Source organism: Thermobia domestica, chromosome 1, assembly GCF_964235325.1.
Source record: "Thermobia domestica chromosome 1, izTheDome1.hap1.1, whole genome shotgun sequence".
In the NCBI taxonomy this organism is placed as follows: domain Eukaryota; kingdom Metazoa; phylum Arthropoda; class Insecta; order Zygentoma; family Lepismatidae; genus Thermobia; species Thermobia domestica.
The window spans coordinates 17951971-17969297 of NC_137454.1; the positions used below are offsets into that span (position 1 = coordinate 17951971).

A 17327-nucleotide genomic window follows, 5' to 3' on the forward strand; every position below is an offset into this window, starting at 1 on the left:
ATATCTCTGTATTTATTTTTTCTTCAGTTCTGTTTCTCTTTTAGCCAAAAGAAAGGAATTTCACTCCTCTGTCCCATTTACACCGTAACCACCCCCCTCCTGCGCTGTCCAACTTTGACCACATGCAGGGGAAAACGAAGGAAAAGGAGGGGTGCCATTTGCTTTGACGGCATTTCAGCAACAACCCCATCTGTTGCCAAAATAAGGAAACACTTTGCACTGCGATATCTTCGATTTGTCAAGGTCACTTGACTCCTTCCGACTCTTAAGAGGGAGAAGGAGTGCGCCACAGCGGCCGGAAGATTGGTGTTCAATTTAACATGGGATCTCAACCATTTTTTAGGCAAATCATGGTTTCATTTTGTTCTTTCGCAAAAATGTCTCAATAGCTCACTCAATATGATGCATCTCATTTTAAAGGTGCAATTTGAACGCTGTGCGTGATATTTTCTTCTTATAAATACAGATAATTATAATCCAAATTTCCATAAGAAAATGATCAAAATTAGAGGGAAAAGTCTTCTGTTTTTTTACAGTAAGGAAAAGAGCTAAAAACTTCGGACTTTTTTGAGAATGGAGTACTATCTTTGTATTTGTGCGCTACTGTACTATTTTTTCACTGTTTCCAATGACATTCATTACACAATCGATAAGATATTATATCCTTCATTATTGAATCTACAGAAATCAGAAATCAGATTTTTTCGTGTTCACGTACTTGGCCGTCTAACTGCTAGATGGCACTATAGTCATTCTTCATCCCACTTTCCTTCTCAGCGGGAGCCAGTCCTTTTGAAAACCTACTTTGAACTTCTTAGCAGGGGCGGGAGGAAGGAAGTCGTTGTGAAAAACGGGAACTTCAAACATGAGGAATGGCAAAATTTATGACCTCTTTAGTTGATGGTTTCTGTTTCAGCAGTACAGTGTATTTGTAGATGGTTTCTATGAGAAGTAATTTGTGTTGGTAGCGATAAAGTCAACCTTTCGACAGATATTTGTGAAGGAGAAGCCGAACCAAAGTCTTCGTTTATCTATTCCAAGAAAGAAATGAAAACTTCCTGCAGGACTGAGAATATACATACAAGAGAAAAAATAAAATACATTATTATAATCTTATTATAATAATCGAGTAGATTAATCCCCGAAATATTCTTTGTTTACCTGTCAAAAAATCAAGAATAATATAAAGCTCTTTCATCAACTTCCATCGTATAACATACTAAACACAAACATATAGTGGCGGATCCAGGATATGATCAAGGGAGGAGCTAAACCATAGTTTGTCTCTTTATCCAGAGTAAACAGGATTGAAGCCCATTTTATCCAGTGTATACCTGAACGTCAAGGGGGGGGGGGGGCATAGCCTCTATAGCCACCTTTGGATCCGCGCCTGTATGTGTATACTGTTTACAGTGCCAGATTTACGTATAAGCTAAACAAGCTATAGCTTAGCGCCCTGCTCTCTTGGGGCCCAAAAATCTAAAGAAAAACTGGATATACATTTCTAAAATATAAGAAAATTAAAAAATAAAATAAAATGTATATATACGTAGCAACAATGCTTCCTGCTGTGTAGCCTACGTTCATGTAATTAATGGGGCTCCTTCTGCTAGTCTGCTTCCTAAATTATCTCTAGTTTGTTCATTTCTGTATGTAGGGTGCCTATGTTCATCTGGACACATAAAGGACCCCATCACCTTAAACAGCTTGGGGCCCCACGAAACCTAAATCCGACTCTGACTATCTATTTATGCATGTTTGCTCCCTCTCTTTTCGAAGCAGTGTTTCTTTGATATTGCTTCAGATTCCGGCAGGTTTTACCAAGGAGGGAAGAGTCCTTATTCATTCCAGGCATTCAAACTAGGGACTGGACTACTTGCTTCCAACATTCTGTCTCCCATGTATCCCGGTCTGAATCAATTGCCTAAAGCCCATAAAACATTCAAATTCAAATGTAAATGTTGTTCATCAGTGTCGACACCGAAATATTTCTCAATCAATCGGAGAAATACTCTATATTCGGTAGTAATTTTTATTTATTTTTTTTAAAAAAAGTGCTGTTTAATGTATCGCATAGGAAACTAAATTTTTATACACCCTAGTAGTATAGAAACGCACCATACGGTACCTTACAAAATAAACATCCTATGCCAAGGATGCAAACATTAACAATAATAATAGAAAAACATACTAATAAACATTTTAAAGACATTCTTTCATTAATCAAGTCGCACTTAAAAGTAGAAAACAATTTTGGTTATGCATGACTTAAAAAAAAAAAAAAAAAAAAATGGGATGCGCTCTAATATAGGCTTACATACAGTTACTTTATAAATTCTTAAAATGACGCGCCCCATTCTTTTTATTTAGGCTTGCATAAATAAGATTATTTTTAACTTTTTAGTGCGAATTGATTAACAAAAGAATGTCTTTAAAAGGTGTTTTATCATTTTTTTTTATTCGTTGGACACATTTTCCAAATCCTAAAGTGATATGCAACCAGGGAAATAAGGGCTGGTTAAAGGCTAGTATTTATTTTAGGATAAAATAGTTGAAAATAAAAACATATTAAAATTTGCTTTTAAAATAAATAGATATATTGCAAAGTATGAAAGTAAAAATGAAATATTGTATTGTCGCCGGATTTACGTCGCTCTGTGACAGTTCTTAGTTCTATGACGTCAGGAAATAAGTTCAATGTATACGAACACTTATTCAATGTTTGAAACAAACACCTGTTACGTCCTTGTACACTCATCTCCAAAATGATTGTCGCATATCTATAACTGTCTTCATGTAAGAATATAATGTAATACTGAATTTGCTGGGTACTTTTAATACTGATACTATGTGTATAATCGGGAAATGGTAAATTTCATAGGAAAATATTTGTAAATACGAAAATTAGAATGAGTAAATCATAATGTTGCTAAATGGACACGAAAGTTTTATTTTCGTTTTATTGTTCTTATTTACTCCTCTTTTGACATGAAACTTGCATGCATGTCTCTGCCGATTGTACACATACTAACATTATAAGAAATACCGGGTGAATTCGTTATCAAATTATATTCCTACAACAACATATTTATAGACATGCGACAATAATTTTGGGCATGAGTGTACCTTCCTGAAGAAGGTGACACATCTTTTAATTCTATTGTTAATGAAGTGGTCTATTTCCCCAAATAAAAACCAATACCAAGCAGAGCATATGCTCCCTCCTGTCCTTCTAAGCCGGTACCCAAGGCTAAATGTAACATTGCGTCCCTTTCCTGTTGTAATAGGAAAAATTCAGGATGGTCAGCTACTGGTATCGATCCCAGGACCATTCGAATGTGAAGGCGAGACAGAGGGTAAATCTGGTGATCATATTTTGGAAAGAAAATAAAGAAATGGATTCCACTAAAAAAAAGTCACATTGCCAATACATTTCAAATCTTTGTCTGGGTTTTCTGCCTTTCAATTCCAAGTTGTTTTTTTTTAACCACGAAGGCCCAAAATAAATTAGAATATCGACTCTCCCGTTTTTTTTTGTTTTTTTTTAATATTTGCATGGTTCTTCATTTTATATCAGACTCTTCCTGCACTATTCCCGCGTTATTTACCATAGGTAGAATCCTTTGAGAAAGAGACAGACAGGCGACAAGTGCTTTAGTTCTCTATGGTATGTTTGTGACCGTTGTAGATATTTGAGTGGCTGACGGCTGATATCATGTTGGTCCCTCTTACAATATCTCTGTATTTATTTTTTCTTCAGTTCTGTTTCTCTTTTAGCCAAAAGAAAGGAATTTCACTCCTCTGTCCCATTTACATCCGTAACCATCCCCCTCCTGCGCTGTCCAACTTTGACCACATGCAGGGGAAAACGAAGGAAAAGGAGGGGTGCCATTTGCCTTGACGGCATTTCAGCAACAACCCCATCTGTTGCCAAAATAAGGAAACACTTTGCACTGCGATATCTTCGATTTGTCAAGGTCACTTGACTCCTTCCGACTCTTAAACGAAGAATATTCTAGGCAGACTCGCAGAGAATGAAAGCCTTCCCTGGAATTATTCTTACAATTCTTCTATCGCGCGATCCAATGTTGTGTATGAAACTATGATACATGACTATTGACAATAAGCACGGTTGATACTTTTACTTTCATCTTTATCTTTTTCTCCTTGATGATGGTCTCTAGATGATCATAAATAATGATTCATAGTTTCATAAATAATGATTCTATGTAAATAAATTGTAATTAGTGCCTTTTTTTATTATTATTTTATTTCATTACTAAACGTGAAAAATTCCTGTGGTGACAATATTTCCTCAAATGGTGATCAATATTTCGAACATATTTTTTGAGTACCCATCTTCAGGATTAAACGAGCTTATATCATTTGTCACATGCTGTGTTGTTATACTTGAGTGGAGATAAAGCCATTATGAAAACTATTTGGTACCAGTACGTGTTTACAATAATGAAAAAATCTCTATGTGAGAGTTTTAAATACACGTATTCCACACTAGAATTATTCTATTTATCCTAAGTATAAATTGATTAAATTTTACTAGAGTATTGGTTAGAATATTTTTTTGATATTACAAGATATGCCCTGAGGTTATTGACGTGTAAGAAGACAATAACTCAAATTAAAACAATTTAGACAAATTCGAATAATCGCAAACTTGCAATTAAAGGTTTCATAGTTAGCTATTTTGAAATATCAGCAGTCAACTTCACTACACTATACACCAGACTTTTTTTAACCTTACTCAATCTCAGACACACGAGAGGTAAACGTCTTACTTACTTGACATTCATATATAAAAGAATAGTTAGGGTTGTGAGGTGGTAGGAGTTCAGTTGAGAATCTCAGCTTGTAATTCTCATGTCAGTACCTTCTCACCTTACGTTGTGTTTAATTAGTCATTATTAGAACTCTAGCCTGTACTACTACATCATTTTTCAAAATTTAATCGTCTTATTGAGAAGTTAAATGTTGGGTTTTAACGTCAATTACCCGCTTTGCTGAGTTAGAGAAAAAATATTAATATGTTTCGTTAATCAGTCACTTTTTACTATTAGTGAAGTGCTCTCTGATAGCAGTCATTTTCGATCATTTTTATATATTTCCCCGAAGTTGCTGGGCTGAATTTGGATTTAAACGGCGTCAAAAGTGTCATTGTTCATCCCAGCGACCCCAAAAACTATGGATTCGACACTAATATCGGCCATTTTTGATCATTTTTATGTATTTCCTCCTCCCCCAAGTTGCATCGTCAAAGTGAAATGATAAAAGTCATCGCAGGCTCGAACCTCATCTATGTTGAAACTTTGATTGAGATCGGTCGGGTGATTCAAGAGTTATTAAGTCACAAACTTTCACTTTTATTTATATGGATTGAGGCATTCCTGACTAAACTAGTTGAAATTCACAATGTGTGGGATAGGTGGGTGTAACGATGTGACCCCCAATTTATCAGCAAATTGTAGTGGAATTCATTCAACTATGCTATACATTATAATACTGTACTATTAGGTCATTAATAAATAGAATAATTCTAGTGGGGGTCACAGTGGCTTAGTGGTAGAGTGCTTATCTCTGGTGCGTGGGTTCCCTGGTTCGATCTCCGGTCAAGTAAGTGTGTGGTGGACAACATCGTGTCCGTGGCTTTTCTCGGGGTATTCCCATTTCCTCCCAGAATCTCATTCCACAACTCTTCCAACATCATTCACTTGCCGTAATCATCCGTCTTCCTTAGCCCAACGCTCACAGTTGTAGGATGTTAGACTGGAAGATTTGATTTCAGTTATTCTAGAGTGGAATAAGCATCTTTAAAATTCACAGAAGGGTTTTCTGTTATTGTAACTACGTACTGGTATGTTCTTATATAGTTGCTTTATCTCCACTGAACTACAAAATCACAGCATGTTGCGAAACATGATATATAGGCTTATTAAATCCTGAAGGTTGGAATTCGATAAATGTCTTCGAAATATTGTTGATCGTTTGAGGAATTTGGTCGGCACAGGAATACTTCAAGGTTAGTAAATTTAAAATAAATAAATAAATAAATAAATGTTCCTTTTGTTCCAGTAGTAATGAGTGTCTCTTTATTTATTTTCAGGAAACATTGTAACGAAACTCACCGTGGGAGTTTGGATGAACACCGACATAAGCATCGCCACAAACATCTCAACCGAGACGAGTCTCGTCTTCATTACAGCAACGACTGCCCTAACCATCGCAATTTCTATCTCGATTTGGCGGGCTTCGATAACTACTCTCCGAAATTTAGTAGCTCATGGAACACTGGGAATGACTTCCATTGTAAGTATAAGTTCTCCGAATCAAATCCCATCTGTCCCAAGCACGCCAAGCCATACGGTTTCCACCAGTGCAAAAAGACAGGACACCACAGGTCACGATCCCATGACCTCTCGCATAATATGTCCTCGTCTAACCCATTCCGGTATCACTTGTTGGAGAAGGACAACACGACGCAAGCAACCAATGAGGTGCTCTTGGACTGTGGTAACGAAAATTGTACAGCACATCATTCGTTTAGTGGTCAACATCATTCTTCGTCTTCAAGGGCGCATCCGCGGTCCAAATCTCATGATATGTGTGACCATGTGCATTCACCAAAATCTCATAACAATAACAATAACAATAATAGTGGACGAAATCGGACTCCTGCCACGGGACATTCCTCATCTCCGCACCATTTGAAGCACCGTAACCGGGAAGAGGACCAAGCGCGCGCAATGGCCCAAGTTGTACGGTGGCTCGAAAGGGAACATCTAGGTGGTGGTGAAAGTTTTTCTCCCCCTCCGCCGACCACGCCATCGAAACCTCCTCCGCAGGAGAATTCGAATGGGGTGGAGAGGCACGAACATCATCATGTCCACGAACATATTCATCATCACTATCATCATTATCAGGAAACACCAGTGATTGTGTGAAAAGTAACAAAAAAAGTGCATTTTGTGTTGATCACGAATGAAATATTAAGTGTATACCAGGATTAGTTCGTTCTGTTTATTAACGCAAGAAAACATTTTAAATATTTTTGTTTGAACAAAAATAAATGATAAACTCATGACACTTTTCTCAGGTACTTGCCAAAATATTCTTGCCCATTTACGTTAATGTGTATTTATAAATAATAATAAAGTTTACGTTAAATTATTTCAAACAGAAGTGTTGTGTTTCTTAATGTAAAACGAGAGGAAATTCCTGTTATTAAAAGAACTGAAAAAATAATATAAAATAATTGGATGTTAGATAAATGATTAAGTGTTTGCTAGTACGTGTGGTGGTATACCTTTTTAACGTCTTCTTGTTAAAGACGTTTTGAATAACTGAATAACAATGCAGCTTTTGTTAAAAATTTAAAAAAAACAACAATGATACGTTGTATAGTATTGTCTTTATTGTAAACTATAATCATTTTTTATTTATTTATTATTTTCTCACTGGGACTTTTATTTTTGTGTGAGAAATTAGTTCATTCAAAATAAGAAAACGATACACACACATGCATACCTACTAAAAAAAATGAAATTTAAGGAAAATAATGTTTGTTGTGACGTCAAAAACTAGTTTTTGAGTCAGAGCGGGAAGGGGGAAGGGTGTGTGACTGATATTTCACCAAAGTTTATGCGTTCTATACGAAAGAAAAATGTTGGAAAAATAGGAGTATGTTTGTATAAATAACTGAATACGTGAAATATACTATGTTTTAAAGAAGTATACGTGTGTGAATGTTTTGTATGTGCGTGTGTGTGTGTGTGTGTGTAAATATATATAAATAAATATATAAAATTAGACTTTTAGAGAATTCGTGAAGACTTTTTTGGTAGAAAGTAAAAAATACAACTATAGAATGTGTGTGCACGCGTGGATTGTTGTTAATAATAGAATTTTTTTAAAGAAAAGAAAATCACGAAAGAATGGAAATTAATGGTCCTGATAAGTAAAATACTCGCAACTTTTAGGAAAAATTCAAGAAAAAACACAACATTAAAACTAAGGAATAAAAAAAAAAATAACTACCTCTACTAAAGGGATTATCCCAAAATGTACATTTGGCGTATGTAATATATATACATATCTATTGTATTTAGCTTATCTATCTATCTATCTAAAATATAAATAGACTTGTTTTTCGTTTTTTGAGAACAGTTATGTTTTCAGTGAACACGTGATCTGTATAAAGAGTGCATTTAGATTTTTTTTCTTTTTTGGTTGTCAGTACAACTTTTGAGAGAAAAAAATAAGAAGCATTATGAGAGTGTTTGTTTAAAAACACGCTATGGGTAAATATATTACATAAGTCTTCTTAATAATAATATCAGTGATATACAAAATCATGTTAGGTTTCTTCGCGAGTAATTGCTTTTCAAGTGCATTTACTCTTTGCTGAAAAATAAAAAGGAATCGAAGGACAAAATATTGTATAGTGTAGATAATATATATGTATCTGTCTCGATATATTTATTGCACTTTCTTTTTTTTTTTATGAAAGAGGAAATATAAACTCATGTAAAATGTGTTTTTCTTTTTGGTTTTTTTGCTACAGATTATACATGAACTAGAAAATACACACTTGTTAGTCAGTATGTTTTTTGCTTCTAATTTTATGATAAGAAACGCTTATCTTTCTTTTTGCTCTTTTTTTTTCTATTTTAGATGTCAAAAATAATAAAATCAGTTTGTAAAGTATTTTAGAACCAGTATTTATTTTCAAAAACATTGTTCATAGATATTAAAGCTGAAAATAACAGCTTTTTTAAAAACAAAACACAATATTGTCCAGTTTTAAGAGCCTGACTTACTAAAAATAATTCAAAATTTACCATTTTGCTTTTGCTTGTTTTTCATAAGTGAAAGGAGATAATGAAATGCAACTTAACCAGTCATAGATCATGTTATTCCACAACAAAAAATATGAACCTAATGAACCTTCAGTGTTGCCATTCATAGAAATTAGTGTTGCCAGAATAAGAATTCCCCAAAATCTAAGTTAAGGCAGCGACTAGAGGAACGAACTCAACTGCATTTGACTGCGTTTGACTACCGTTGTTTGGAATCCTGTGAACTACTTTTTAAATAATAGTTGTATTAAGTTTGTAATACACAAAATAGTTTTAACATACAGTTATTAAAATTAAGTAATAATGCTATTTAAAAAGTAGTTCACAGGATACCAAACCAACATGATACGTAATCAAATGCAGTTGAGTTCGTTTCTCTAGTTGCTGCCTCAACTTAGATTTTGGGGAATTCTTATTCTGGCAACACTGTAATTTCTATGGATAACAACACTGAAAATTCTTCAGGTTCATATTTTCTGTTGTGGAATAACATTATCTATGATTGTGGTAAGTTGCATTTCATTATCTCCTTTGACTTACGAAAAACAAGCAAAAGAAAAATAGTAAATTGTGTGTTATTTTTAGTAAGTCAGGCTCAAACTTGATACCAATTGAAAAAAAAAAATAACTATTTTCCATTTGTTTATTCTTAAAATCCATTTTGCATATACAGTAGTATTGGTTAACAAAGTATTTTAAAAGAAATTGTATTACAGACACCAGATTTGTGTTTTTTTGAGATATTACATATACATATACTAGGGTACGATAGTTTGTAAAAGATAATCAACACTGAAGATCGTTGTAAATTTTGCAAAAAGTAATGCAATGACAGTTGCAATAGATTTAGTACTTATTTTAGTTTTAAGATCAGAATAATTATCTTATTAACAACGATTGTAGTGGACGGATTTTATTGATGGCTCCCAAATTAGTAATTCTATCTTAAGTTTTAAGTACAGCCGATATTAAGATATTTACTTCTCGGAAAATTAACAGTAATAGGTTGGAAAGAGACTTTCAAACATTTTTATATTTTATATTTAAAGTTACCAACCTGGTATTAGTGTAGTACAGCGTTTCTCAATTTTTTTTCTTCTTTGGGACACACCAAAGTAGTTTCAAACTTTCGCGACACCAGTGCATGTGATTTTTTTCCTAGATAAAAAAAGCAAACATAAAAATACATGTAATACTTTTTTTAAAAAAATTATGGAACGACTATGGGATACAAATTTCACAAGCAATTACGTTAATCTCTTGAATAGAAACATATTAACATAAAATAAACTTGTGACTATTAAACAGAAACATGAGAAAGAAATATATAAGAAACACCAAGATTTGTGTTACTGAAATTACTTTTCTGTGTTCAGTGTTTCTTGCCAAAGAAGAATGAACAGCATTAAAAGCAAACTTTCCAGCTTAAAGAGACCACCACTAATTAAAAAAACACTAATTTTACAGTAATTGTGTGATGTCTTCAAATAGATAAAAGATAATCGAAATGTGGAACAAGAGCGCGTTAGACAATATTATTTTGCATGAGGTACCGTTATCACGAGTCACCTAATAGCTTTCCATTTGCAACCATTTATAAACGCAAAAATTAAATGCCGATTTTCTAAATGGCTCAAAATTGAAAGCAAATAAGTGAGCCGTGATAACGGTATCTCATGTAAAATAATATTGTCTAGCGAGCTCTTGTTCCACTTTTCGGTTATCTTTTATCTATTTGAAGATATCACATAATTACTGTAAAATTAGCGGTATTTTAATTTCACTGTGATGGAACCTCTTAAACTTGAAAGACAAATGGGAAATCAAGTCGATTGGCGATAAATTTTTAATTTTTTTCTAAAGATACTTTCTTTGCAGAAAATCTTAGAAGACATTAAAAATCTCGCGACACACCTGTTGAGAAACGCTGGTCTAGTAGACCTAAGGTTGATTCAAGAAAGAAAAAAAGTCAAAATTGTTGGTCACTTCATTCTAATCCGGGAATTTCTGATAAAAATCAAAAAAATATTACTCAGCTACCTTCATATGCCCACGTACCAAACTAACTAGTTCTAACTTTTGAATTAATGCTTCAAAATTAATGAAAGAAAACACTAAAAAGTTTAGAATGCCAGCTGGCCTCATCGTTATCAGGTTGAAACAAGTATCCATAATCGACGAAATACAAATGGAGATTTCTTTTACAAATAAAAAGATTTCTAGAAGTATTTAATAATAGCCATTATACTATTTTCCTTTTGCAATTTAATCTTATTATATATATATAATATATAAACAATCTTAGTTCAGTGGCGGATGTTGAGGGAGCTACTTCATTAAAAATTACAAATTTATGCTACAAGCTAAAGAAAAAAAAAACTTGCTTAATGTAAGTTTTCGTCCCTTAGTTTGCATATAAAATTTTAATTTTTACTGATGTGACTTTTCTTCAAGAGCCGCCACTGCCTTAGTTCATGTGTCATTTGTAGCAACATATATATACAAAGAAACAAGCAAATAAACCGACCAACTCTGTTCTCTGGTACTGTTCTTTTGATGTATTTTGTAAGACTGCCATATTGATACAAGTAATAAAGAAAATAATAATGTACGTACTTGGTGGAGTTTACTTTCTTCTAAGTATCTTATTTATTTTTTAAAAAGAAGAGTAAAATAAATACATTATTATTAAACGTAAGCCAGGTAAATGTAGTATTTTTTTTTTTTTGGTACATATAAACGAAAACAAAATTTCCCAAATAGTACTCATAAATTTTTTGTTTGTTTGTTTGATTGTAATGTATGATTAATGACTGAGATTTCATGGTGCTTGCTAATGGTGTATATCAGTTTGTTTTTGTCATTTTGCCTGACTGGTGAAAAGGTACAAAATTATTACTTTTTTTTTTTTTAACTGTCCAACAAAAGTAATCTGTAAAATGATTCCCTTTCAATAACATTAATATATAAAATAATTCTGAGGTATTTTATTTCGTTCTGGTATCCTTTACTTTCTATCTAAGCGTATATACTTGAATCAAAATGTTTGATCTTAATCCTTGTTGAGTGATGAACTGGATTTTTTTTAATCGATTATTTCCAGTGGATTTATTATTATTTTTTTTTACCTTTTCGCTCCATCATTTTGTCCTTTATGTCAGAGCTTCTCGAAACTGTGGCACTCGAGATGTGCATTCTGGTCCTCTAGGTTGAATGTTAGTCCAAAACAAACAACCAAAAAACAAATACGAAATGAAAAAATCAAATGAATTCTCTCACACACTCTAACTGAAAATCCCAAACAATTTCAGATCATAGATAAAATGGATTATACAAATAATAGATTACATAAACAGTAGAACATATAAATACTATATAAAAGTAATATATAAATAATACATTATACAAATAATAGATCATACATTAATAGATCATACAAATAATAGATCATACAAATAATAGATTATACAAGTAATAGACTGTACAAATAATAGATCGCACAAATAATAGATTATACAAATAATAGACCATACATTAATAGATTATACAAATAATAGATCATACATTAATAGATTATACAAATAATAAATCATACAAATAATAGAATATACAAGTAATAGACCGTATAAATAATAGATTATACAAATAGACCAAAGAAATAATAGATTATACAAACAATAGATCATACAAATAATAGACCATACATTAATAGATTATACAATTTAATAAGACATGAATCATACAATAGCTTAAACAGATGCAGTATCATAAAATATTCTTGATAGTATTCAGTTATTAAAAAAATATATACTTTCTTCTGTTAGTACCAATTTAAAATAACTTGTCACGAGTACACCACGAGAAGAGTTTGGTTTGTATGTCGTGATATTTTCTTAATACTGAAACCGGAACTGGAGTAATTTTTTTCACTAGAGAGATTAGAGTAAAAATAGAACAAGAGTCTTGGGACGCTTAGTTGAGTATGGAAAATATGGTGAGAGAGGGTATTCAATCAATCCTGTTACGTTGTGAATTAACCTGTTAATTCTTTTTGCTGGACGAAAGGTGGATTCCTTCATAAGCCTCAAAAGTCCGAAATAGTGAGCTAAAGAAAGATTTACCTGATGGAATGGTACTGAAGCAATTCCCTGAGTCCACTCTTTCAACTGCAACTGTGATTGACTTTATGCTTTATACCAGAACGGTAGCAGAGATATGTGCAAAGTCACAGTGGACATTAATGAATAAGTGCAAGTTCCAAAAAATACTTCATTTATTGAAAGAATCTATGAGAATAGATGATATTATGGGTGTTAACCTAGAAGGAAACACTAAATCAGACAGAAGAAGAAGAATGGCGTGTGATCCTATTGAAATAACTGTTTCTAGCATGGAAAAAATTGTTCCGAAAGACATGAGCATCTCCAGTCCAGTACAATCTTCAACAGTTCCTTGCGTATTACATTATGGAACGTGTTTTTCAGCAAAATACACACATCTACATAGGAGGTCTTGGAATCAAGGAGTTAAGAGTATGCCTTTCGAATGATGAGTCCAGTGTAGGGTTGCCAACTCTGGAAAATAAAATAACCGGCACCTCCTAAAAATTCCCTATGATATAGGTCTAAGTATGAAGTATCTCTGTTTGGACCCATTCATGGGAAGGAAATGTACTGTCGTGAACAAAAGTGCATTAGCACCTATATTCTGCATCAGTGGCATTTTACCAGTTTACCAGTGGCAATTGCCACGTCTTTAAAATTATCGAAACAGATGAACGAAAATATATTAATCTTTACGTGGCAATTTTGAATTTGGAAAATGAAATTTATTCTTTAAACTTACACTTCAACTACAGGAAATCGCTTTTAAGAAGTCCTTTTTCACTCTCAATAAATGTACAAAATTCCTTACAACTAAATTTAAAAATTTTTCCTGGTACAGTCACTGTTATCTCTTTAAAATTATCTAAACAGATGAACAAAATATATTAATCATTGATATATGGTGAAAGGTGACAGTTTTGGATTTACAGAATGAAAGTTACTTTTTAAATTTATACTTCGAACTAGAAAAATTGCTTCGAACTAGATACAAATTTGAAAAAAAAATCGCTCATAAAGAAGTTGGTAAGCAATATTTCCGGCCAATTGGCAACCCTAGTCCAGTGAAAGAGAGGAACTAAATGTCACTAATGTCATCTTGAAGAAGATGAAACGCTTGTTTTAGATGTGAATCGCCATCAAGACACCAAAAATGACATGCGTGGTGCTTGCATCATCCGATGCTGATTAATTTGTATATTCAGTGTACTTTTACGCTTTGGAGTTTACAAAGAAAGGACTTATTGAGATGTTCGTTCTATCGTGTGGCACAGGAGCAACAACCAGATATTTACCAGTGTCTTTGACTACATACGGAATCTTTCGTCAACTTTTTACCAGTTGTCTATGCGTTGTCTAGATGCGATACCACAAGCACATTTTCGTCAAAACATCCAAAAGAGTCCCCCACCTTTTGGGACTTTAAAGAAGAATAAATTAACCACCACCATGGTCCAAAAAGCTGTCATTTCTTGTAATTATCTTAAAGGCAACACTATATACTAATAAAAGAAGAAAACAACTGATTTTTTTACACACCAGAATACTCTATAGATGCGAATTCTATAACTCATACGTGGTCCGAAATGAGACCACCGACCTCGAGAGTGAGTGGATGTTCTAGAAAACGGGCTGTTCTAGAAAACGTAGTGGTTAATACATCGGCACGGTATGCCGGAGGTCACCGGGTTCGAGTCCTGATCCAGTCGGCCACTTTCTCACTCTTTGTGTGTTAAACAACACTAAATTACCTCAGAGTAATGAAGTATCACAAGATGGAATATATTGTTTTCTCAAAGCTCCAACAGAACATCACATTCAAAAAAACTTACACATAAAGAGAGCGTACCTTCAGTCACTGTTAGTACCACATACTTAAGAACTGTGGACAACTCAATTCATCGGACTATTATTTCGTCAGTAAATAAAAGTAGTGGTTACACAATTGGGACATAGGTTATATCGTTTCTGATTATGAGTGATACCAAGAATAATTAATTAATATATTGTAGATTGCCGAATAAATTTACAGATGGTGATTGATTGTCTTCCCTAGTAGAAGAAATACTTCCACTAGATTTGCTTGTGCCATCCAAATGCAAAGTAATAAAATTCAGTGAAAGATCTTGGGGTTACGTTTGATACGAAACTGACATTTAATAACGATATATAGAACATATTTAATGAATCTCTCAAAATGTTAGGATTCATAATTAGAACTGGAAAGGAGTTGAACAATATTACTACACTAACAAAAATGTATTATTTCTATATCCAATCAAAACTGGAATATGCTGCTGTGATCTGGAACCCATCGCAACAGCAGTACCGATCAACTGGGAAAAGTCCAATCTAAATTTATCAAATACTTGTCATACAGTAGAACTGGAATCGACCCATCTTATGAAACTATTTAACATTAATTAGTAGACAACTTCTGTTACACTTGAACAAAGGCGAAACATAATAGATTCATTTTTCTCCATAAAATAGTACAACATGAGTTTAATTGTACGGATCTCATATCGACACTAAATTTTCATGTATCGACACTTAAAACTCGTGCTGATAACTCTGGTCTGTTCTATTGCGAAACAGCAAGGACCAAATGTATTATTGAAGTCGCCAATTAGAATTATCGTGCGTGATAAATAGAACCCTACGTGGTAAAAGTATAATTTTTATTCGAAAAATAACTTTTAGATACTGGTAACATAATCTGCAAATTTGGTCAGGATCGGATAAAACTGAAGTGGGGGAAAATATTACATTTTGTACCTATTTCCTCCTAAAATTTTCCACACTTCATCCTAGTTAATTTAGAAATTTCCCATGCCCTCCGTATTTGCAGCACAGAAATAAATTCTATATCAACTTATTGCTCGAACACCATAATGCCATACATTATTACAATTATTTTGGTACCCAATACCAGGAGGAAAATTAGGTACCGAGAATATACGAAATATCCCTTTCTTGAAAAAATATGTTTATTTTTGATTGGCAAGCGTACGCTATACTTGCATGTGAACAAAATGTCACCCAAATCATTCTATGCATCATGAAATATTATACCCAAAATCATTCCAATACCTATCGTAGATCCAGCGAAAAGATTATATTGATAACTACAAGACATTTATGAAATTGGAATAAAGCGTACCTGTCATTGGTATTTATGGAAGCGCTTCTTTTTGCCTTATATACTTTTCCTGGTACATTTATGTTTTTAGGATGTTACTGGAATGTCCCTGACAATCATTCAACGAAAGTCCACCATCATATTAACACTCCATTTGCCTTGATATCTTCTTTCCATTACCCTTAAGTCCTGATGGAACCGCTCCCCTTGTTCTGCGCTTACCAAGTTTTCGGGGAAGTAGTCACCATAAGAATGCAAGAAATGGATTTTTAAGCTCATGGAACAACCAAGAGCTTTGAGCGCGGCCGACATATTTTGGACAATTTCCCTGTAATTTGGCACTTTCAGATTGTGCAAGAACTTTTCCACTTCTACGAAAGCAATTCAAATTTGTTTTTCCGTGTCATTCATACTTTCAAGGAGACGAGGGTCGGCAACGAGTTTTCTTGCATCAAGTCCAACCAAAATGCTCTCCTTCAGTTTTCTATCTGATAAACCTGGAAACTTGGAGCATAGATACTTGAAACATTCACCATCTTTAAGGAAAACTTCGATGAATTGCTTTACAAGACCTAATCTGATGTGGAGCGGTGGTAGCAGAACTTTATTAGCAGAAATTAGGCCCTCCCTCACAACATTTGCCACTCCATGTTTGAAAGCATCTCTTTGTGGCCACTGTTTGTCGATACAATGACTTTCTTTGTCACGACTGTCCCATAAGTAAAGGAAACATGGATATTTAGTGTAATCCGCTTGTTGTCCCAATAACAGAGAGAACACTTTAAAGTGACCACATACCAACCACCCGTGTTCTTCATACTTTATTTTCTCCAGTGCTAATTTCAGACTCTCATACGTTTCTTTCACGTGAGTGGACTGGCCACTCGCTAGAGATGCATTATGCAGAACAACTTTTAGACTTTTTTTTTAATGAATCGATAAACAGCCTCCAATCAGATTCATTGTATTGTATTTGACACTGTCCCATCAAATCACAAATATAATTCAAGAGTGTGATCTTCAGTGAAATATGGAACAAACACTTTTTTAGCGAGAGCGGTACCAAGAAAACGTACCTGGCACAAGTAGGTAACTTTGATTTCAATCGACATCCTATTAACTCAGCAGAATCCTTAGGCAGTGCAAGATTTTTTTTTCAAAACCTTTTTTTTTTTTCCTTAGCTTTGGCAATACTTGCGGTTTTCTACTTTT

General features: G+C 33.6%; 1 protein-coding gene across 1 annotated transcript in view; it reads left to right on the plus strand.

The window, feature by feature from the left end:
• nkd (NKD inhibitor of WNT signaling pathway naked cuticle) overlaps positions 1-11845 on the plus strand; it is a 266099-nt gene extending 254254 nt beyond the window's left edge. The window contains exon 6 of the mRNA XM_081759681.1: positions 6119-11845. Coding sequence (XP_081615807.1) covers positions 6119-6956 — 838 coding nt within the window. The 3' untranslated portion in view covers positions 6957-11845. The remainder of the gene's footprint in view (positions 1-6118) is intronic.
• Positions 11846-17327: the final 5482 nt, after the last annotated feature.